This window comes from Gallus gallus, chromosome 2, assembly GCF_016699485.2.
Source record: "Gallus gallus isolate bGalGal1 chromosome 2, bGalGal1.mat.broiler.GRCg7b, whole genome shotgun sequence".
Taxonomy (NCBI): domain Eukaryota; kingdom Metazoa; phylum Chordata; class Aves; order Galliformes; family Phasianidae; genus Gallus; species Gallus gallus.
This window is the reverse complement of record NC_052533.1, coordinates 16,290,990-16,315,375: the sequence shown is the minus strand read 5'-3', so window position 1 is coordinate 16,315,375 and position 24,386 is coordinate 16,290,990. Positions and strand designations below refer to the sequence as shown.

Below are 24,386 nucleotides of genomic sequence, written 5' to 3'. Positions count from 1 at the left end.
CTGGTTCAAAAATATTATGTAAAAAAATACAAAGCACCAAAACTGAAATCTCTAAACAGTTAACATGAGGACTGTTGTATTAACATGACTCCCATGACCAACAGTATCACATGACTGGTGCTTATTCCTTAATATAGTTTTTTAATCCTACGATTTACAAGCCAGCTTCATGACTCTGAGGAATCTGTTGTTCACACGCTTGGAAGTGGCAGTAATTATAACCCCAAACCCTGACTTTTTGCTGATCTGCAAGATCAGCATTTCACATTATATGCAGATATCCAGAAAGCAGCAATCCTTAGATGCCCTGCTTTCTTCCTACTAGTTCACAACACTGCTGGTAATCAAAATCCTTTAAGGTTCTTTCGGTGACCAGTGAGTTGCAAGGAAGGGATAAGTGTACTCAGTAAGTAACTACTGACATTAGAAGCCATTTTGCAGCATAAATCTCTGCAGTTACTGCTTGTTCTCTGACCTTTTCTCCTGTGATTTCAGAACAACTGTGGCAGGTTTTATATTTCAAATTTTCTAATACTTATTTCCTTGATACTTGATTTTAAAAGGAAAAAAAAAAAGAACATTTTTGAAATTGAACTTGAGGCACGAGTTCAAACTGGGTCTGATTTAGGACTTTCTTAGATTAAAGGCAATGTCTGCAAGAGGCAAAAGTTTGCTGTCTCAAACCCTAGGCAGTAGAAAGAGCTGTGAAATTTCAACAAAACACCTCACATGTGTTTGCTTGTATACTTTTTGCCCCCTGGTAGGTGTGGATTGGTACATGTGAATCAGGCTATCCCATTCAAAGGCAATACTCGTGTGCTCAACGTGCAGCCCCTGGATCTAATGACCCAGAGCCTGATACAGGGACATTTTACTGAGGAACCATCAGTTTTCTAAATCGCTTCCACTTCTCAGCAATGGCTGCCTTTTGATTACTGTAACACTTACCTGAGCTTACGGGCTTCTTTAGATTGTGGAGATAGTTTTGGAGTGGCAATTTTGAAAATTCTTTTGATTACAGTTTTAATTGGATTCATTAATGACAACTGAGCTTTTAAATTATTTTCCCCTTTGCCAAATCTTTCGTACTACATGTGCTGTTAAAGAAGCCTGAGAACTACATTCTATAAAATTAAAGCATTACAGGCATTTTCCCAGTAGAAACTAGGTTAATGCACAGAGCAGAGAAGAGCTGTTAAATAGTCACCACTTTTCATCTGTGCTGATCTGGGTTGGATGCGAAAGGTTGGTATCCTATTAACAATCTCCTGAGCTAACCAGACCCTTAAATGTGATTACAAGGATCACACATCTAAGACTTTCAAAATGGGTTACGGAGCTCTTTTGATCAACTAAAGAAAATATCTGGCAAAGCTGAGGGCTGATGCTGAGAAATCTATGCATTCAATAAATAACTTTTGGGCATGCTTGGTAATTCACTTCGGTGGATGCTATTTATGATCAAAGGAATAATAAGACAAACTCTGTGGCAGTTTTCCTAGAGGATATTTACTCAGGTGTCACAGGAAGTATTGTTTATCTGTAATAAACACCAAAAGGGGAGGAGTTCCTCGTATTTACTCCAGGCAGTGCTCAGTGAAGCAGCCACAGAGGTCAAAAAGCAGTTCCCCAGAGAGGTAAGTTAGTTCTTTAATTCTTGTAATGGTAGTCTCTCTTACGCTAACTGAACGTTCTTGTCTATTTTATTAAGTTATTATTTATTATCTACTGATCATTCTGTGTGTCACATGTAATTTACATATGTACGTAATTAGTCATCAAAAGACCTCTCCATGTTCAGGACAATATGAGAGGCTCAATTATATTAAAAAAAAGAAAATAGATCATTCTTTGGGTCACACAAGCCCTCTATGGCTGAGCTCTGCCCAGAATTCAGGGCCCGGCAGGAGGAGGACCTCCTTTAGTAAAGGATGCAGAGTGCCCAGCATCCTGACTTTACTTGTGTGCAGAAAAGACGTTCATAATACAGGATATGTTTTATTAAATAAATTATACTCCAAATTTGATGCCTTAATCACAAGAATATCTTTGTGTTGCCGTTATTAGAAGCTTTGAAGAGCCTAAAATTCTGACCTATTGGTTCTGGAATAAAAAAGGTCAACTTGACTGATGCATGTTATCGGTCCATTATATTTTATGAACAGTAAGATGTATTCTCTAAGCAATGGCGTAGTGTGATCTAATGTTGAAGATGCCTGATCCTTTCATATTGCTGTTCGTATTGCTTCTGTATTTTCCCACATATTATGTTGAAAATGGTTTCAAAAGTTACACCCACGGTAATTCTAACTGAAAATTATGTTTTCAAGGAAAGAATCTGAAACCAATCTGACTTCGATCTGTTAAAGTGTCTATTAAAATGAGAGCGTATCATGGGTGCTTTTTCATAGCATTAAACACAACCTCATACTAGGTGCAGCTCAAGATGATCCGAGTTAATCTAACTTCCAATACATAACTAGATATTGCCAATACATAATACTTGCCTTTAATTATTTAACGTTCATTTTGGAGAACATGAAATGCAAGCCCATATTTACTTGGAAACTCTGAATTCTCATCTGAAAGGCTTCTTGGAGAAAAGCAAAGCCACCAGTTTTGTGGAGAAAAAAAAAAAAAAGAGGCAGAAGCCAAGGCACAGTGAGATGAAGAAGGAGAGCATGAAGGAGTGAAGAAAACTTGTAGAGGGAAAGGATAAATGTTGATAAGCTGCATGACACTGAACATCATTAATCACTTCATGCCCAAGTTTTCTAGTGCAAGCAGTGTCTGTTTTACATGCACATTGCCAGTCACTAAAGGCTAACACTCCCTGTTAGTGTGGACAGTGCCCAACTTTATAGGCCTGAGATTGGATGTGACTTTTATTGGTGTAAACTAGCAATGGGCTGTCATTACTACGTATTGTTTAGGACAATCAGATAAAATATGCACTAGTTTTTGGAAGTTTCTCAGCAATTAATTAATGCAGAAGACCAACTGTGTGTGACACTTCAATACAAGTAGATTTTTTGTCTTTGAGGCCCCTTTGACAAAGAAAGTGTTCTCAGGGAGCTGAGGGACAGTAACCTCAGCATATGGATATTGAGCAGCAATGTTCACTATGGGCAGGTTTTGTTTTCAGCCAGCACTGCCTGAAGTAAAAGAGGACATATGGACTTTTCACTGACATTATTCTCTTTTCTGGCTCCTAAAACTGTATCTGAGCATGTATCTTCTAGCTCTTAACCTCTGGATGCATGGAGAGATGTGCACTGCCCTTTTTTTCTGTCTGTATTTCCACACAGATGCTTTCACAATAAAGGCCCTATTTTGATAGTGTTCCCACCCCAATCAGTAAAATGACATTATAATAACTGGGAAGTTATTATTTTATTTTTATACGCTCTCAGTCAGAGGAAGACAAAAGGTTGTGGAGAGACTGAGCAGTCAGCAAATAAAGGCATTAATAAAGGCAACAACACCTTAAACTTTCCCTCATAAATTTCTGCCTGTGTAACACTGAGCACACACTAAGAACAGTAGCAATTTTCACACAGAATAGCAAAGAAGCAGTGCTTTGAGGACTCTTGTTGTTACAGATATCTCGCTTTGGATGTTTAGCTCTGAGGTTTGAGAATAAAGATGTTTCCATTGATTACTTTCCCAAAGGAAGGAGTATAGCTTCTCGTTCATGTGATTTCTCTGATGCCTGGGACGGGACTAGCAGCCTTTTCCTACACTGATACATTCACAGGGCAAGGCCAGCCACGGTCTACTACGTTGTCTCTGCTCTTATAAAAGATGGAGCAGCTTGAAAGCTCTGAAACAAGTTCCCACCGTCTGAAAACATCCAACAGATGTTACCAGAAAAATTGAAGGAGGGAAACTAATTGTAACAGCACAAGTCGACTGTGGAGTTGCACATTCCCTGGGGTTGACAAGGGGAAGGAGGAGCTGTTGAGCTTCTAAGTTTGGTGTCATCTCCACAGTGGATGTAGCAGGATTCATCCAAAGCAAACAGCAACAGCAGTCGAAAACTGGCTTGTGGATCACACAGAAGCTGTAAAATGTCCACCACTTCCTAACTTCTGAGAACTTTGTCACTGCCCTCCTCTACCAGTGCACTGCTATCACGTACTCACCTCGCTGTAACAATTAACAAGGTTAGCTCAGTGCACGCAACTGACCTCCGTTATTCTTAGTGGACTACCTGAGCCTATTAGGTCCTACAGCATAGCGAGGCCGTCAGCAGATCCAGTGCTACTGTAAGCAATTCGCCCCTACCCAGCTTGCAGAGTTAATGCCAGGTGCAGCCTGCTGGGTGGCTCAGAGCCTGGAGACTGTGGCTCTAACCGGGACGCGGTCAGGCGGGGGTCCCAGCTGTTAGCGGGCTCGATGCACCGCAGCACTCCCGGGTCGCAGAGACCTCCGTGAGGGGGCCGGGCCGCTCCCTGCCCGGGGCGGGCCGAGTGCCGTCGGCTTTGCCGGCATTGTGGTGGATTATCGGGGCAAACCGCTCATCCGCCGCTGACCCTGAGGCGGCACTGCAGCGGGGCCGGGGCAGAGAGGAGGAGGAGGGCGAAGCCGAGGCAGGGCTGCCGGAGGTGGTGCTACCCCAGCTCCCTCAGCGGGGACCGGACGCTGCGCTGCGGGTAACCCCCGGTCCTCGGCACAGGAGCGGCGGGCGGGGCAGGAGGGGGCCGGGGCCGCTGTGTAACGCCGCTCCCGGGGGAGCTGCCCCGCGCCCCGCCCCGCTGCGGGCCTTAGGGGCGGCCCAGCGCCCAGACATGGCGCCCGGTACTCGCTGCTGGGACGGGGCGGGCTGTGCGGCGGCGAGGCCGGCGCGGAGCCGGCTCGGGGGTGTGCGGCGGGTGTGCTGCTTCGCTGTTAGTTGTGAGGAGCAGGCAGTGAGTGTCATCACACCATATGGATTTCTTACGGTCTTTATTGTGTTAGAAGGGGAAAATTAAGTGATGCTCTAGCTTTGAAAACAAAGTTCCCTGCTAATATGTATTGATCTCGTGTGTAGTCACTGAAAAATTACTCTCATCCCTTGCGATGCCTTTGTTGTAGGAGCCGCACGATGAACTGGGTATGGTTCGGTTTGTGATCGCTCCTGTCAGCACATTACTGCTGGTGGCATGCGGTCTGAATGCAATTTGATAACAACACCATTCCCCTGCCTGTTATTAATCTTGTTTTCCTAACAGTGAGGCCCTTGCATAAATACCTTCTGTTGGATGACAATTGCCATGAAAATCTTCAGCTCTCATTTATTTTCAGAATAACAAAGCTTTTAAAATTGGCTATGTAATGCAATGATTGAATTCAGCATTTTGTTTCCACGTTCTTTCTGTACCCTCTTCTTATAACTGATGGGTAGCTTTAAAAAGTTGGAATCGTGTACTGACTGCGTCTTTGAGCTCTGAAGGATGGTCACTCAGTGGTGAGCATGCAGTCAGAATTGAATGCTTGCAGATCTGGTCAGTTTTGTACCCTATTTCTGTAAAAAACCTCCTCTGACAGACCTTCGTGAGAACTGTAAACCTTAGCACACAGTAGGACCGATGGTGTTAGTGGAATGGGAATGGGAGTCAGAACATCCTGAGTTGGAAGGGGCCCACAAGGATCATTGAGTCCAACCTCTGGCTTCACACGTACCACCCAAAATCAAACCCTGTTTCTGAGAGCATTGTCCAAATGCTCCTTTAATTCCAGCAGGCTGTTCCATGTCCACCGCCCTCTGGTGCAGAACCATTCCCTGACCCCCAGCTGCCCCTCCCCTGACACAGCTGCGTGCCGTTCCTTCAGGCCCTGTCGCTGTCACAGAGAGCTGAGCTCAGTGCTGCCCTCTGCTCCCTGTGAGGAGCTTGGCTTCCAACCTTTCACCATGTTTGTAGTCCTCTTCTGAATACTCTTTAATGTTCTTCTTAAATTGTAGTGCCCAAACTGCACCCAGTGCTGGAGCTGAGGCCACACAGAGCAGAGCAGACAACCCCTCCCTCTCCCACTGGCAATGCTGGGCCTGGTGCATCCCAGGGCACAGTTGGTCCATTGGCTGTGAGGGTGCACTGCTGGCTCACATTCACTTTGCCATCATCCAGAGCCCCCAGATTCCTTTCCCTGGGGCTGCTTTCCAGACTCTCATCCTCCAGTCTCTATATGTAATACAGGGTTGCCCTTTCTCACGTGCAGAATCGACTGCTTTTGTAAAGCTTCCTGGGGTTAAGTGGAAGGGAGGAAAACCAGGGTGGAACCCAACACTAATGTAAACATCCTCCAGCAGTGTCCTCTGAGAGCTTTCAGAGAGTGAGCAGGGCTGGCCAATTCAGTCTACTGCAAGTCAAATATCAAGATAGCTGAATGATAATCAGCAGATGAAATGTCAGTGTGGACACCCAATATGCATTTATCAATAGAAGGAGATCAGGTACCAACACATGCACAGTGCTGTTTCTCTACTGTGTAGAAGTTTTACTAAGGTCAAGGAGACCAGAGGCATCAAGTTTCTCTGAAGGCTGTCTTGCTTTGATGGGAAGTGGTTGCTGGACAACAGTCTGCAGAGAGAACAGTGTTTATTAGAAAGAGCAGAAGGATCTACCTAGCTCTTCCGAGAGTGAGCACTAGAAGTTGTGCTCAGAAGTGGATCAAATTCTTCCTTGAGCAGCCCTAAAGTTAATATATACTTCGAATTGTGCTCAGGAAATACATTGCTTGAAATTAAACTAAATTATCACCCCTCCAGATGCTGTAAAGAGACCATTTATTTCAACAATAACTTGGTGTTCAATTGTTGAGTTCAAAGATTACTTGGCAATGTCATTGTACAGTCTTGCATCTTCTGTACATCATCAGAAATCATCCAAAACTGGCAGCTTTCAGGGGCTGAGAGGTGGCTAGCTTGCTCTTTTCTTGACTGTAGCATGCAGCTGATCATCTTTTTGTCAGTTCTCAAACTACAACTCTTTGTTTCCAGCAGTTAGGTAGAATATGATTCATTTCACGTATCATCTACATCTGAAATTGGATCACGGGGTTCCTATTATAGTTAATGAAGATTTAGCCAGTATGATCAATGGAGTCTGGGAAGCGAGTCTTCTTATGCTAAGATTGTTGGCAACCAGATCAGGTGAATCAATTTTTGATAGTTTTGACCAGGTCTAAAATGGGATTTTAGTGCCTACATTAGGTTCCATCAGGTATATTGAATACATACCAACTTAGGTGAAACCCAGCTATTTTGTGTTTCTTACTTATGTAAGCACACAGCTGGTTTGTATTCCTCATCTGCCACAGTAGGGGGTAATGATTACTGCAAGGCATCTAGCTTTCTTATCTCTTAGAGCAGAGATAAAAAGCCTCATCACAAAACTGTCACATCTCAGTATGAAATATGTTTAGATATCAGTCTGTTGAAAAGATGGACTTACATTTATTTTTTCCAAATAATGAATAAATAAAAATAATATTTATCTCTGAATAGTAAAAACTATTGTCCAAAACCACAAAATTGATGGCATTGCTTAACTGAAGCAGCAGTCAAAGATCTTTTGCTACAGTTCAGCTTGTTCTTAGGATGTTATTTTTTTCCCCTCTGGAAAGTTTTATTTCAGACAACAATTTATCAGTTCTGGGAAAACACTGTGGAGTGTATAAAACAGAAAGTAGTGAGCAAACTGAGAATAGTAAGTAGTGAGTCAAAGAGAATAATTGGGTAGACAGATAGATAATCCAAAACATATAAAATCATGCAAAAATGTGTGAGGTTCTTTAGTTCCAAAATCAATTTGTAGTTGGAGAAAAAATGAGGAGAGGTGCACCTCTTGTTTTATCAGCTCCTTATGGAGCAAACTGATAAGCTCCATCTAAGTGAGATGGAAGTGCATTCAGAAACTATTTGGGGGATGGTGGGAAGAAGTTGCAAGCTTGCACAGAATGAAACAGTGACAAACTTAGAGGGCTGAAATATGAAAATGTTTAAAGTAGTAAAAATATTTGGCTGAGTTGTAGCATTCTTTAAATTCGGGCTCAGTTGTGCTTGCAGCCCAGGTTGCAGAAGCAAAAACTATTGCTTATTCCCACTTGGCACCATCATCTGTAATGCTCTGTGGCCTTTGCTATAAACCCCTCAGCAGTGTAATAAATACGTTTTGCTGACGGTCCACAAGAGATAACGCTGGGTTCTTCATGAGGCTGCCACTTTCTGTCCCTCTCCAAACTAGCTAGACATTGAAAAGGAGGAGAATTTAGTGATCTGCCAACTTTGGTATGGAATGGAGCATTCCTGGATGTCTCTAGCATCTGGCCTGAGGTGTGCTGCATTGTGTGTACTTTTGATACCACCTATGAAGCTAAAAATCATATAAAGCTGGCTTATTTGACAAAATATCTCCCAGTTCATTGTTATAACTGTGATAAACACAGCACTGACACAACATCACCCTTATATTGGAAAACAAAACAAATCATCACCACCAAAATAAATAAAAACAAATAAAAATAAAGCAAACAAAACAAACAACCCCAACACTGGCTCATTGTGGTGCAATTCCCTGAACTGTTTGTTCGCTTGTTTGCTACTAAAAGCCCTGAATTTAGTCACTTTCTGAGCACACCACAGGCATTTTCAAGGACGTCTATGGAGGTTTGGATTACATCATAAGCTGTTTTCAAAGTAAACTTTTAATAGTGAGGAGTGTGATAAATTACCCAGTTGTTGGAGAATCCGGATGTATTCCGGAGACAGTCCTATTTATTGCTGAAATATGAAATTATGCCATTATCAACTGCCTCAACTTCACCGATATGTAATGAAATGTTCATTCTGTTCAAGAACAGGACACTTGAAATCATTCCATTTAATATATTTTTAATAACAAAAGTGAAAGCTAAACAACTTATCTGTGGGTCCTCATTCACTGTAACTTACTGAAGTTGTGATTTTGAAGCTGCAAATCAAAAGACAAGGCATTATGCTGAATAATTCTTTTTGGAATAGTAGTCTTAAATTATTGCATGGTGGCAGTTATTGAATGCACTCTTGGTAAGTATGTCGTGGCTTTTCTTAAGGCAAGAAAATGTGTAACTGCTCTGATTTGTGGAGGAAAATGCCAGCACATGACAGTGTCTCCGGCAGTGTTTGCTGGTAGCTGATAACACCTGCAGGGCCATATTTCCACAGCCCTCTAACAGTTCTCCTTGTAGCGGTCTCTGCTGCCAAACAGGCACTCCATACAGAGAGCCAATTAGTTTCAGCTGCATCCTGTTAATGTATAGGGAATTAATGAAGGCTGGGAAGTTGGCTGAAACTGCCTGTTTTGAATGTGCCCTTTCTTGTGAAACCCATGTGTGTGGAAGAGTGCACCTTTGATTAAGGGTGTATTTTGAGGTTCAGGATGTCAGAATTCCATGTGTCGGCTCTGGCGTCAGCTATAAATGTGAATCTGATCTTTGAATTCCTCTATCTTCGGTACTAATCCCTGGAAGGCAATAAATGATTTTTCCTTTTGTAACTTCTGTGTTTGTCCTGTAAGCTGCCTGGATTGGGGGTGCATGCTGTGTATTCTTGCAAACATAGCAGGACCTGAATTCTGATGTAAAACTATTTGTTCTGTTGAAAATATATTGGAGTATGTCTACACAGATTGATTTACACGTGTTGGTTCTTGTGAAGGTGCCCATTTATTGCTCTCCACCTTTTTCTCCCAAAAAATTCAAATATGGCTTGAGTATTCAGTAAAACCTAAGGCAAGCGGTTGACTTTCTTCTAAAAAGTAAAGCTCAGACAGAAATTTAGATAAAGCTTGTTTGTTTTCTGTGAAAGAGATGGCTTTGCCTGGAAATGGTAGAGCTCTCAAGGCATGGGTAAATAGTAGATATGAGGTGGAAAGGTAATGCTTTAGGGAGAGACTGGAATCAACCTTCTCCATGGGTTTTGTTTATAGGAGTCGCAGGGAGAAGAATAGACAGAAGGAAAGAGGAAATTTTTAATCTGGAATAGGAATTTGGGGATTTGTATGTTAGCTCTCCACCTCTTTATCCTCTGCCATTGCTGTGACATTAACCTGGGCTTGTGTTAAGGGACGTTTTATTATGAGAGATAAAAGTGCTCCTTTTATCCATTTTGCTCCTACCACCCTTGAAATCAAGGTGCTGAGCAAGGGTCACAGTGCTCAGTATGCTGCAGACTTCTATAGGTTTCTTGATGTTAAGAGGATATTACTCCACTTTGCTTCGTGAGCTGGTATAGAGGTTGGTTATGTGTTGAAAGGAAGTGGGAAAAAAAAGGAGAGGGGGAGGAGGAAACCCTGTCTTCTGTGTGATTAGTTAATCAGCCAAGAGTAGAACAATGGGAAGAATCCTGAACCTCAGGTTCTCCAGAAGACCTAGAAAACTTGTCTGAATGTGCAATATGCCAGTATTCATATGGAGTAATTGAAAGAGCTGGTACAAGATATGTTTGTGCAGCAGTCCATTTCAGCTGCCTCTGGGAGGATGTATGTTCTGCTTTTATAGTGCAGTGATATGGTTATATGAAAAAGCAGATGAATAAAGAAGGATGTCTAATATGCTGGAAGCCACATAGATCATTAGATGAAGTTGAAATTGAAAGCTTTCTCTTCACTGTCAATAAAGTAGAGTATAGGAGAATTTCTGTAACTGGGGTAATATGATGTACATTGCTTTGCATATAGATTTATGCTGTTGACTTGAAAAATCTCCAAATAATTACAGTGATACAATACTCTTAAAACAGAATTCTAAAAGTAATTATATGAAGATAATTCTTCCTTACTCAGTAAGGCTTGAGTCTGTCCTGTTCTCTGCCTCTTCTGTTTTTTTGGTCTTGGCTCTAATGCTGGGAATATGAGAACATCATTTTTAACATGTCTGCAATGGGTTAACTGGTAAAGATGGGGAGTTGTTTTTGTTGGGTTGCTTTGGTTTGATTTTTAGCTCTGTAGGTGCTGTATGGTAGGTATTAAAGCACATGCTAGAGAATTGTATCCACTGCTGACTAGGGCATAGGTGTAATGTTTCCTGTACAGTATGTAATATAGGTGTCAGGAGTGTACATCAGTAAGTGCATTTTCCATTACTCTGAATGCTTGCTTGTCAGAAGGCCATAACATTGTGGAAAGATCTACTGCTGTTTGGCCTTATGAGTTCTGTACAAAAATTCAGATGTCCAGAGGATTTTATGTAACCGTAGCAGTGAACTCGACTCCCACTTCCCTGTCTGTAGAAAAATTCCAGAATGACGTTTTAGTTTTGTTATGAGAAAGCTTGTAGTGGCTTCGCTCGAGCCTCAAATTAGTACAAACGACCATTTGAATTTCTCTTTATTTGGTATTGAAAACCTGTATTAGGTGCAGCTTTTCTCGTTTCTTACTCAGTACATGTGTGCTTTGTGTAAAATCATTTCTGTGTTTGAGTGTTTGAGACTGGAATGTGTATTTCATTTCTTATTTGTAGGAAAGTAATTGTGAATGATCATTTATTCACTGAACATGGAAACTTTCCCTTTTTCCTAGGAGTCATCAATTGAGATGCTTCCATTGACTGGGAAAACAATAGTATTTGATAGCTTTCCTGACCCTTCAGATACCTGGGAAATAATTGAGACTATTGGCAAAGGAACTTATGGAAAAGTTTTCAAGGTATTAAATAAGAAAAATGGCAGCAAAGCAGCAGTCAAAATCTTGGATCCTGTTCATGTAAGTTACTTAAATTGCTTGGAGTTTTTTTGTTTATTTGATTGTAACTGAATTTGTTATGTGGCCTTTTTTTTTTTTCCTCCAATCTTAATAGGTCGTTTGAAGGCATTAGAATTGGAAGCTTCAGCCTGCTAACTGAAATGTTATTTCTGTTATTTTTACTTTCAATTTCCCCTTCTTCTAGTTATCTACAAGGAAGTTAGGAGTCCTAACTTCTTACATTTTTGATTGTGCTCCTTTTCCTCTTTTCTGCACACTACTGAGAAAGTTACTCATTTTTAAGTACCTTAGATGTACCTTCAGACATCTATTTTGAGTCTGTGCTTTCAGCTCGGTCACGTGCTAGGAGTGATGCTTTAAAAATAAAACTGCATACTTCGTTACTATTGTTATTGTTGGTTCTGCATTTTCAGTGTGTCAGATTATGTAGATATCACGGAAGGATCCATCTTTTCATAGAGGAAATGTGAAGGCAGTAGCTCCTGCACAGAAAGCACCAGGTGATCATGGTTTTGTATGCCGTAGCTGACATTTGGGCAGCAGATTAATCTTCTGTAGGAAGAATGTTAGTCAGGTCCATAAAAGTGGGCTCGTTGAGTTCAGTGGTACAGCACGTGGTGTGGGATCTTTCTTGAGAACGCTAACCTGCAAAAGAAGGACAAGGAGTTGTTCCTTTTCCAGGTGGCTCCTTTGCACTTATCTGTTGCACTCTCAAGATATTGTTACAGTTTCTATCAGGCTGGTAGGTCTCAGGTAGCAGATGCTGCCCTGTGGTTTGTTCAGAATCTGCAATGTGACTATGAACTACAGACTGCGTAGCAGCAGGGACTGTAGCAGCAAGAGGCCATGTTTCTCGTTCTAACTGCATTCTGGCTCTGTGACCTACATCTTACACTTTCACATGAGACAAGTGCTTCCACTGCACAATTCTCTGGGCAACTGGAGAAGTGCATGTCATGCTGTGTGAAACACTGCAGTTCTGGTGCTATACAGCCACACAGGGTTCTGGCTACCCCTACAATGTCATAATAATGTTCCTGTGGCCTTTACGTCCATAAAAAGTTTGTGAAAATTTACTGTCATGCTTCGTCCTGATGATCCGTTTCAGATCAGCATGCTTTCAAGGAAACAAAAGGAGGCTCGTCTCAATGCAGTACCACCTACCTCTCCTAAAGTAAACAAAAGAATCTTGCAAAGGCCAAGCAAAATGGACCGTGGTGAATTCAAATGCATTGGAAACTCTATTTTGGACTCTACTGTTCTTTGTAAACAAGGTTCTTACGCTTACAGTGAATAGGCAGGACGTTCTTGCAGTTGGTATTCATGTAAACGCTGGTATGGCAGGAAATGTACCTGCTTTAATCTATTTCACATGTGTTTAGAAATAGTTCTTAATGGATAACTGGTTCAGTATCTGTCAAGGATTACTGAAAGGAGTTGGGGAAACTTTGTGTATGTTTTCGAGGTTGTAAGAAAAAGGTACAAGATGAAAACCATGAGAAAGAAGTGGAAGTAGAGATGATCCTAAAGGAAAGAGCTGCAGATTAAATTGGAGATTAGTAGAATGTGAAGAAGTCAGAAGAAAAATAGTGGGTACAGATGCAATATAAGAAATTGAAGGAAGTGACAGGTATCTGTCGAAAACAAATTCCTTCCTTTAATGAAAAAATGGATTTAAATGTTCAATTTTCTCTCTGTTTCTTTCATTAAAGTATGTAGCTAAGTTTTCTTCTTCATCTTCATCAGTTGAAATTCTTAAACTTTTGCTCATTTCAGCTACTGAAAACCCAAAAGTTGTCACCCATACTTCCCATAAACTGAGAATATCCAACTGGAAATGATGAGAAATTTGTTTTTCAGCACACCTCTGATATTATTCCAAATAAACATTTACTTTTTAAAAAATTCTAGTTTTGCTTTAAAACTAGATTTTTGTTCTATCAAATTTTCTCATGGAATTTTTTTTGTTACCTATAATTAAAGGTGTGTTTTTCAATGTGCAAACAGGTGAGCTGAGGGTAGTGATACACAGTGGAAAGTTGGTAATGCATCAAAGTGCAGGACTTGAACTCTTGACTTAATGTATTCTTTTTATGTTAAGAATAGTATTCTCTTTTTTCCCCTCCTCTTTACAGGAGGTCTGACGTAGCTGCTGTACCTCCATGTTAGTACTAAAATGGCAATCCAACACTAGAAACAGTGAAAGGTATAAACTAGACCTTTTTATTTAAACTGAAAGTATTATTAATGGCTGCAGAGGGAGCCATTGCAAAGAAGAAAAAGGTACTTTATTCATTTTCTTTAAATTTTACTTTTTTTCTTTAAAGACAGTTTCAGAGTAGAGCAGTGTAAGAATAGAGCAGAAACAATGTGCTTTTATATTACTCAGTTTAACTTATTTCCAAACTTAACTAAGAAACATCATTATCATAGGTGACGTGGAACTGAACTAAACATACCATGTTTTGTCCTTTTGGAGCTTTCTGATTCTTTGTGTTGAATAACAGCTCAGATTTTTGAAACTGAAGCAAGAGAGTGAAGGTGTTGAAATGATGATATATGAAGATGAAACTGAGAACAATCTCAGTCTTGTCCCTAGGGCTATAAGAAAGTGCCATTGTACATTAAGACTCTTAGCTGTTATTTTATGTCTTAGTTTACATGAAATTATTCCCTTTGCCACTTCCAGAAGAGTCACTCCCTTTGGCTGTATTTCATGCAGGTAAATATGTTAAATTCAACAAAATGTATGAAGTTCTCTTCTTTCATAAAATGCAGAGGAAGATTTTTCTTTCTAGTATGCACAGAATTAATATTCTATTCATTTAATTCTCTCAATTTTCATTTCTCCTCATAATGATAAAAATCTCATGAAATCTGAGTACATCTCAGGAAACAGAAATCTCTATTAAATCACAGCAGGACAGTGGGTTAATTTGCCTCCAGTTTTCCCAACGCAGCTGGAGCTATTGTATGTTTTGTGTGTCTTTTGGGATTGACTTCTTTTTTTTTTTTGGCTTGTCCTTTTGCTTTTGCCAAATGCAATCTCTCTCATGCCTTCTTATCTTCCACTCTTTCCCTTTTCTCCCTATTTCAATACTTTAATTGTTTTTTTCCTTCCTTCTCTTTTTTTTTTTTAATTGACCATGTTCTATGTTGTGCATGTGGAAAATTCACTTAGTCACTTAATCTCTCAGTTTTTGAAAGGGAGGAGAAAAGTTCCGCTGCTTTTCAGCTGCTCCAGTTTAAAAAAAAAAAAAAAAGAAGAGGGGGAAAAAAAAAAGCTCCTCTTTATGAGAAGACTTAATCTTGTACTCCCAATATGGAAGTTTGTAGCCTACTTCCTGAAGATCCTGGTGACAGGAAAAGTTGTCTGAGTCTAGTTTAAAAAAAAAAAAAAAAAAAAGCCAAAGGCTAATATGAGGAACTTAGATTTAGCATTGGAAAGTCCTGTATAAGAAACAAGTGTGCTAATTCCTCCCAGGAACAGGTGTGTTTGATTGTGAAGTAAATGAGTAGGACTGTCATTCATTTGGACTACAAAGCATCCATTTAGTCGTGGTGAGGAATTTGAGAAAAGTTTTTGGCTTTTTGATGATAGGAAATCTGTTTATTTGGATAGTGGAGTTCATAGGTAGCCTTCCTGTACAATTTGTCATCTGTTTCTTTGTGTGTGTGTAAATAGCAAATTATATTAAAAATACGTTAAGTCTGGAAACAGGTATGCTAACAACATTTGTTCAAGTTTTAAACTATGCAGGAGGAAAATGACTTGAGCTGTTTTGCCACTAACTGTGGCACAGATAGACTGCATATATGCTCAGTATGAGTAAAGCAATATGATAGTATCCCTCAGTGAGCTCTTTCAGTGCATAGATTGCTTGTGTTGTTCAGTCCCCAGTGACTGGGTATAGCCTAGATGTTGGAGTACTAACTGGTGATTGCCTGAGGCATCTGCATGCTCTCACCCAAACTTGCCAGCATGCATCTGTACGCATGTGGGTTGTATTGACTTCACCTTGAAGTGCTCTTTGCCTTTTCTTCTGAGGGTTGCTCTGTCATGACCTGTGTGTGTTAGTTGAAATAGGTGAAAACCAAGAAAAAAGCGCAACTTGTATCAAGGAAACAGAACCAAGCTTTGTAGATCTGCAGATGGTACGTCGGTACTTATACGTTTTTCTTTTTCTTTACGCTATGTCAAACTCAATTTGAATAGCCTGAATATCTTTTTTTTTAACTGATATGATTATTTATTTACTGCTTTGTATTTCTCATTTGTGACACTAGGATATTGATGAAGAAATTGAAGCTGAGTACAACATTTTGAAAGCTCTCTCTGATCATCCCAATGTAGTCAAATTCTATGGCATGTACTACAAGAAAGATGTGAAAAATGGAGACCAGCTTTGGCTTGTTCTTGAGGTAAATAACTTTTTAAAAAATAAGAGTTTTCTTCAAGTGAGCATTCCCATGTTGAATATGAGCTCGGTGAATGAGATGAAAGTTGTTGTCTTTCCTTAGAGTGGACTTGTCAGTGTTGATGAATTAATGATCTCCCTTGATTTCAGCATTTTTATAATGCATGGTATATTTATACTAGTAGTGTTATGTCTTCAAAATAAGTCTATAAATGCTAATAGGACTTGATTAGATTTGCTACAACATTTTTTTTGGTGAAAAGCGTGTTGTGGACATCTTCTAAGGTATGATGTAACAACTAAAGTAACCACTATCATGAATTTTGTCCTAAATAAATGGAAGAAATGAATTACAGGTTGTTTTTTGTTCACACAAATGCTCAAGTAGACAAATAAGGCAAGTGAACTAAGGCAGTAGTCAGTTCTACTTGCCAAATATCGTTGAAAATGGAACGGGACTAAGACAAGGCCTGTATTTGTTTCCACTTTTAAGTCTTTAATTTTGACTAACCTAGGAGCAAAGAGGTTGATCATTATTGTTTCCATAGGTTCACTAGAGCCTATTCTGCAGAAACTTTCTCATTACTGATGTTTGATCAGCATTTGGCAAAGTTGAAATGAAAAAATTTGTTGTATTTTATAATGTCAGTTAAGTGTATACAAACCTCCTGCCAAATATTTCATGTCATCTAATTCTGAAAATGCTTAATTTCTAAAGCTTTTCTAAATTCTTCTAACTTGGATTGGGAAAATGTTTTTAAGATAATTTATTATCATTTCCAATGCAAACTATTAGGTTTGACTTCAAAAGAAGTCCTCTCCTTGTTTATCTCAGCTCTTCGAAAAAATCTGGCATCTTTTGAGTCTGCTAGGCATTAGAAAATCCATCTGTGAAACTTCTGTCCCGTAAAGGATGGATACCAAACAGCCAGTATGGAACAAACTGTGAGGAAGGAGTCAAGCGTTTATATTTCAACTTTTCTATTTTGTATGGATTTGTAGTATTAATGTGAAAGACACAAGCTACATCTGGCGTATGAGTTTTATTTTTAGTCTCTGCATGCCATGCTGCACATGTCTAAGTGCCAGTGTGGGGTGTGTGGAGTAATCTTGGATGCCTTCTGTCACTGCACACACAGATCCATGAGTGTAATGGATTTCAGTTGATGTGTCTATGGGTAAATACACAAGTAGAAAAATAAATTTCCAGTGATGACTTTGGTCAAGCGGTTCTTTTAATACAAATGTCTGTGAAAGAAAACTGTTCTGGTGCATATCATTCACCTTCCTTTCAGCTTGTATGTGGCTTTACAGGGCCTTTGCAATTTGTTTTTTCACAGTTGCTATTTATGAAAATGAAATTACGTTTTTTTCCTAAGAATAAGTGTATAAATTCAAGACAACAATTAATCTTTAGCTTGCAGATACTTCTGTTTCCACTGGAGTGCGTGGGGGAGATTGTATTTGGTTTTGGAGTATATGAAATATAGAGGGGGTAAAATATCTCAGCTCTCAAAAGCATGTTCCATGCTACATATCTACAGCAAGATAGAAATTTTCCTAATATCCTACCTGAACCTCCTCTGGCACAACTGAGGCCATTCCTTCTAGTCCTATTGCTAGTTATGTGGAAGAAGATCACTTGATTGTGATTGATCTTTTTTGTGGAGGAAAGAAGGTGCTAAATAGATTTGCACTAGGCTAAGGTAAGTGTCTGAAGTTCAGTTTTGAGGCCAGAACTGGCCAAGTAGCTACAATGACTAATTTACAACGTTGTAAAGGGTTCTTGTGAGATTATTAGTTCCAAATATTTGAATTCTTGTAAAACTGTGATGTTAATCATAATGGAAAAGACCTTGGATGTGTTTATGATGAAATTATTGCTGTCTTGGTGTGAAGTATCCCACATTATCTTCCATCTCTGCTTTCCAAGATGAATTTATCCTTACTTGAGTTGTTACCTATTGAATCTGTACTCTTAAATTCCAGGACAAGATAGCTGAATATTTAAGTTAAAAAAAAAAAAAAAAAGTTACTTCTTTTTGCTACTCGCTGTAGGGCCTTCACTGAGGCAAAGACCTCAATGAAGAGGCAGTGGATATTCACAATCCAGGTTGGAGGTGTTGCCTTCTGAGTAGGAATAACTAAACTAGCTAACTGTCAAGAAGTATTTAGGTAGCATTAAATGTAGTTAGGACCTGATCTGTTGGTTTAGTTGTCTGACATTTTCTTCCTGTAGAAAATAAAACCAGTTGCTTCAAAATGATGGGAAAGATCTGTTACAGAGTAATTCTGGGTAAGCATAATATTTTGTCCTAACCTCCTTGCTTAATAACTGCCTAATAGCAAGTGTCTTAATGGAAAATATTTTTTTTATAATTTGAAGTAAAATTCCTCATTTTCTACTGAACATTTAGATTTCGTTGTTGTTGTTGTTGTATTTCTCTGTCTCTGTTCTGATGTGCAGATTACTTAAATTATCTCAAACCATTTTGAAGTTGCAGTGTTGTGAGTGGGAAATAAGCTCCTGGGAGAGTAGGAACTATTGCTCATTGAAAAATAATAATTAAAAAAAAAACTATTAAAAGAAACAATATATAGATAAATAGATATAACAAAGTACCAAAAGAGATATAATCAATCTCCTACTTTGATTTAACCTCTCAGTGCATACCTAATTAGTTAAAAAAAAAAAAAAAAAAAAAAAAACTTGCATAATGATTACTTGGGAAAATAACGTCGAGAAACCTTTTATTATAGCACTTTTTGTTGCAGGCACTCTAGTACAGTATTAATAGAAGAAAGCTATTGTGTAGTGTTCATCTTAACGCATGAGGACCTACATTTGAGACTGGAGTAGAATTTTAAAAAATAATTAAATTAAATGAAAACTAATAATGTAAGAGCTTTTAATATAATTAGTGGGAGTTTTGGTTACAAAGGAACCTAACTTGTTCAATTCAGCAAATTTAAGGAAACCACCTACAAGGATGTCTGCAGGGTGAAAACACATCTGTATGAATATCAGTAGTTTTGACCTGCAGTTCAGTAATGCCCTTCTCTCTATGAGCCTTTACTTGGGATGAACATCTGCTACTGCGAGGGTGCTCTTCTAATCACATTTATAATAAAGAATATTTTCTTTATTGTTACAGATGATTATTGCCAGTTTTTTTATTTAAGCCTTGTCATGTGTTTCTGAAGAGGCAGGCAGAAGAATTTGGTTTATTGAGTCTGTGTTGAAAAGAAACCACTTAAGCATTATACTTAGGATGAATCAGCCTAGAAGTTTCGTGTCAGTTGTCATCAACACGATGACACAGCTAAGGCAGAGCATACAATAATGCATTTCTTCCAGCTCTGGATGTTAGTTAGAAGGGGAGCAGATCCCAGATAGTTGGAAATCAGCTGATGGAAGGTAGAGGTAGAGAGGTTAAATTTTATTGCATCTTACAGGTGAGCATGCAGGTCTTGATCAGTTGGGGAGAACAATTAGCACAGCCTTTGTTTGAAATGTACTGCAAAGAATAATTCAGTAGACACTGGATGAAGGCTGAAAGTACAACAGCAGGATAAATAGTAGGTGTTGTATGGTTTTTATTTGCTTTTGTCAGCAAGAAGCCAAGAACCACAATGTAGCTATTTTTTGTAGTTTATTTCCTACACAGATGAGGTAGAACTTCAAGAGGCATCTCAGTTTGTTTTCAAAAGTTAAATAACTATGCTTGTCATATTTGGGTTTGTGAATGACATAAACAAGCTAGTGTATTTTACCATTCTCAGTACGTTTTTATGATTAGGAAACTAGGAGAAACTTCCATTATTTTTGTAATTTTTAAAAAAGGAAAATTGGTTTAAAACAACCTCATGGGGGAGAATGTTTAGATGAAGTGGCTTCTCACCCAAAAATACAGTTTTTAGGAACCTCTCCTTTTCTCGTTCCAATGTAATCTTAAGCAGAGAAATCATGTGAAGTTGTAGAATAGCTTGTACAGAGCCTGTTTCTCTAAAGAACTGCATCTGCTTTTTCCATTCCTTCATCACTTGAAGTAGGGAAATAAAAGAATAAAAGAACCTTGATTTCTGGTGAGGTGGAGGAAAAATGCCAAGAAATTACAAAAATAAACTCATCTGTTAGCGATGAACTTCAAGAAAGACTGCCCAGGCGTTCTTTTTAGGTGTTTTGCTTCTCCAAGTATATGCATGAACATTTTAAGAATATTTGCAGAGCTCTGCTGAGTTAGACTCACAGTCCATGGAGCACAGCAGGAGTCTGTACAATTTCAGCAGTCTGTTTCCTTCATGCTGTCCAACAACCATGTTGTTTTAAGGGTGTCCCTGTCTGTCCTGTTTAGTATCCATGCATGAACATGCTAAACCTGACAGTGATACTCTCAATGCTATACAGTCTCCTCTTAGAGCATGTAATGTTTCATAATTATCTACTTATTACTATATAGTAATATTCCATGTACTAGAATATGTTGTTTGCAACTTTATGAAAATATTTAAAAGTCAAAATATTTTTGAATATACAGTAAGAAGTTTAGAATCTTGTTCCTCTGAGAAGGACTGCTTTGTGATCTCAATCAGCTGCATGTGTTTGTCAGCATTGCAGCGGAGACTTATTAAATAGGACTTGAAGGATAGCAGTGTGGCTTTCTGGTTGTTATGGCTGCTCCTTCAGAGCAGAAGAGAAAACATGGCATGCTTACAATTAACCAGTAATGGATACCAGCCTTGTGAGGATAGGAGCAGATCTGTTACTGCCTAAAGAAGGTATTGGGACTGCTATGGTTCTTGACAGTAAAAGCAACTAGTTCATATCTGATCTGATTGAGAAGGGGCAGCTAGCATGAGGGTTCAAGAGAAGAATGACATGGTCAAAGAGATCTCATTAGGGGTAAGAACTCTCCAGAGCCTTCAGGAAGGTGGTGCAGTAACTCCTGAATAAAATGAAGGAAGCTGAGCAGTAAAGCTGTTGTCATGCCTGTGGCCTTGAGTGAATCTTTTGTGCTGTCACACTTCTGTATTTGGTGTTTGGAGAGAGATTTAGCAATTCTGATGCTTCCAAATGCTTACTGTCGTTACAGAGAGCCCTAGCAATCATGAAATATGTATAAAATTTCCTCGCAAATCCATAAAATGAACAGTGACAGCATGATTTACATATGTGCCTGATGGAGAAAAATGAGCATAATTAATACTCAGATTTTGTGTGACTAGTAGTATTGGATTCTTCACTGACCTACTTTGTGTGGTAATTTCTCATGTTGCCTTTTAGATGCTGCATGTATAACTTGAAGTGTATACTTATTAAAAAAAAAAATTAGAAGATCCTCTTTTCTGACCTGTCCTGCACTCTGCTGAGTGGAGAGGAATTGCCTTTAGGATGAATGTTTCAGCTTAGCTCCTTTTGTGAAAAGCATGGAGACAAGGCCCATTGTTTTGATCTGTGCTTCCCCAGCCTTATTCTCAAACTCAATAGGAGTGATTTCTATTGCAGTCATTTAAATTACAGTGGATTACACTAAATTATTGTCTTCATCTAGGAACGCAGTCATGAAATTAATTGTGTAGTGTGGACATGCTAGTACTTGGAACTACTGTTCAAATCCTGAATCATGCAGAAATGAAGCTACAAAAGGAAGATGCTTTGAAACATTCTCTAATGAGTAAAGACTGAACAAAAGCAATGTACTTCTGAGCAGGCAATAGAAACTGTGAGGTTCACACTGTTAAAACAGCCCACCCCGTTTGTTTTCCAGAGACTTCATTAAGTTTGTAGCAGTCAGATGTGTCGATGTTACTGATCTCCAGCTTAAGATCTGCTTTTTCTTCCTACCCAAATGAGTGTTTTTGCATCCTGAATATTATTTTTACCACTGCTCCTTATGCAATAAAATAAATAGCAATAAAATGATGGCTTATGCTAAGGTTTTTGTAGCACAATATTCCATCTTGGTAAATTATCTCTTGCATTTGTTCAGAAAGTCCTGGACCCTCTGCTCACCATTGCCTAGATGATCTCTAATGTCCCTTCCAACCCAAGCCATTCTATAATTCTGTGTTCTGACTAAGAAAAAGGAGAGACTGTGAAGGCCATCACTGCATAAGATGGAATCGGCAAACTTCTCCTTGAGGCTAAAAGCCAAGCTGAGAGTAGAGGAAGTCAGAAACAACAAACACCCATGAGGCAGTGACTAACAGCCCCAAAGGTGCTAGATGATGTAAAAGAGCAACATCACATATAGCGCATGGTCTGTGATCACTGAAGCTAAATAACAGCTCAGGAAAGATGTCTACTTCAGTGATACATTTCATTCACGCTAAATTGAAAGCAATCAATGTTACATAAAAGCCTAGGGTGTTGTTATGGTTTGTTTTGATTATGGGTTATCTTGTAATATTATTAGAAAGAACAATAGAGGTCACAGCACATATCTTTCCTTCATTTGATGTGAAGTTAAGAATATGTTTTACAGAAAGGAGCTGCCTGCTAAACCACTTGGCCCACTGAAGAAACTGATTTAGAGAAGGGTTCTTGTTAAGACATTTGTGTATTCGTGATTGGCTTCACATGCTGCCAGTGGAATGAGGATTTTGGCTGCTGACATTTGTATAGATATGTCAGAGAATGGGAATTCTGGTCACAACTGTGTGACAGTCAGTGTTAAGACATCCAGTCCATCAAGTTTTTGGAGACAGAAGGCGAAGAAAGTGACATAGGAAAGAGCTGTATCAGGTTGATTCTGCTCTGATAAGTAAGTTCTGTATAGAAACGTGGAAGAAAGAAATTTGAGTGAAAAAGACTCTAAAATAATTGTGTTCACTTTTATGAGGAAAGAAAGGTTGGTGGAACAGTGGGGTAAGGATAACAGGCTTTTGAAAAGACTGCTTCACTAAGCCTGGGGAACTGGTAGGTAGCTGTGCTTAGGAAAATAGCATAAAAAGTGAAGACAAGTGGGATAGTTGGCAGTTACTAAAAGAGATCATTAAATGCACAATAGCAAATTAGCTGATGTGGACAGAAAATAAAAACACAGTGGGGGACCACTAAGAATTCCTCAGCATTTGTTTATTTTAACCTTTCAGAAAGCCTTCATGAAGGAGAAACAGAAAAGCACAGCTGAGGTACAAGCATTTAACTGTAAGCTTAGAAAGACTGATGTCGCAGGGCAAAGACAAGGTTGTGCTAAGAGGAGAGAGAAATGGGATAGAAGAATATTTCATGTGTTTACAAAGTGAGGAAAATACTGACCTAGGGAAATACGGAACAGTTGTCTTAATGTTGACATCCAGAATGATTCCAGAACTGAGCAGTAGAAACCAGTGTTGAAATACCTAGAACCCAGTAACATAAGGTGGCCAACTTGGATTGGATCACAACAGTTTATATTAATAAAATCTCTAACAAAATAACTGGTGTTGGAAGGGAAAAGCAGTCAATGTCGTTGTGTTTTTTGTAAGTGTTGATGTGGTTCCACGTGACATCCTTGTGAGGAAAATGTGGAAATTACTGAAACTTAACATAAACAGTAAAGCAGATAACCATATTTTCATAAAACTGAACTCAAAGAACAGTGGTAAGTAGTTCACTTTTGAGCTGGCAGAACCACAGATGGGCACCTGCTGTTGGTCTGTTTCTGCTCATTAATGTGTTAGGTGATGAAACAGTTCGCATTAAAAGTTTGAACTGGACACCTAGATGAGTTACAAGGCACACTGGAGAATAGCGTCACATAGCGTGACATCCTGAGGAGCTTTTTGGAATTGCAGGATAAAATGCAGTAGACACACGTGGACAGCAGTAGCGAATTGCAGGCAGTCCAGGTTTACAAAACAGATTATTTCAAAAGGTTACAGCAGTTAACATTTTCAGCCCACAAAAGAGAAAAATGGCATGTCATGACAGTAGTCACAGGTGTTGTTTAATACAAAGTAATGATCTTTTATTTTCAGTGAAGACTGGGGGAAGTGTGAAAATAAAGCAGTTTTGCTAGCAGCAAAGAATACTGAGCTTGGATAGTAGAAAAAATGTTCTCACTATAGGGCTAGTGATACACAGGCTACTTAAGCTGGAGTTACCTTCACTGGGAGATCTCTGGGAGTAGGTTAAACAAGTATCTGTCAAAGACCACCCAAAGGGGCTGTATCCGCACTCAGTGCACATACAGTGGATTAGCTCTCACAGTCCCCCTTCCTCCCACAATGCTACTTTTTCACAGCTATTATTTGTGCATGCCTT

At 39.2% G+C, this 24,386-nt stretch overlaps 1 protein-coding gene across 2 annotated transcripts in view; it reads left to right on the top strand.

Annotated features, from left to right (window-relative positions):
- The first annotated feature begins 1,603 nt into the window (after positions 1–1,603).
- The window catches only part of MYO3A (myosin IIIA), a 104,147-nt gene continuing 81,364 nt past the window's right edge, over positions 1,604–24,386 (top strand). Inside the window, exons 1-3 of one of the 2 annotated variants that reach the window (XM_025148369.3) lie at positions 1,604–1,637; positions 11,538–11,720; positions 16,008–16,142. In XM_025148369.3, coding sequence (XP_025004137.1) covers positions 11,553–11,720; positions 16,008–16,142 — 303 coding nt within the window. In that variant the 5' untranslated portion in view covers positions 1,604–1,637; positions 11,538–11,552. Of the gene's footprint in view, positions 1,638–4,388; positions 4,656–11,537; positions 11,721–16,007; positions 16,143–24,386 lie in introns of those variants that run through there. The other variant, XM_025148367.3, reaches the window with a different exon arrangement.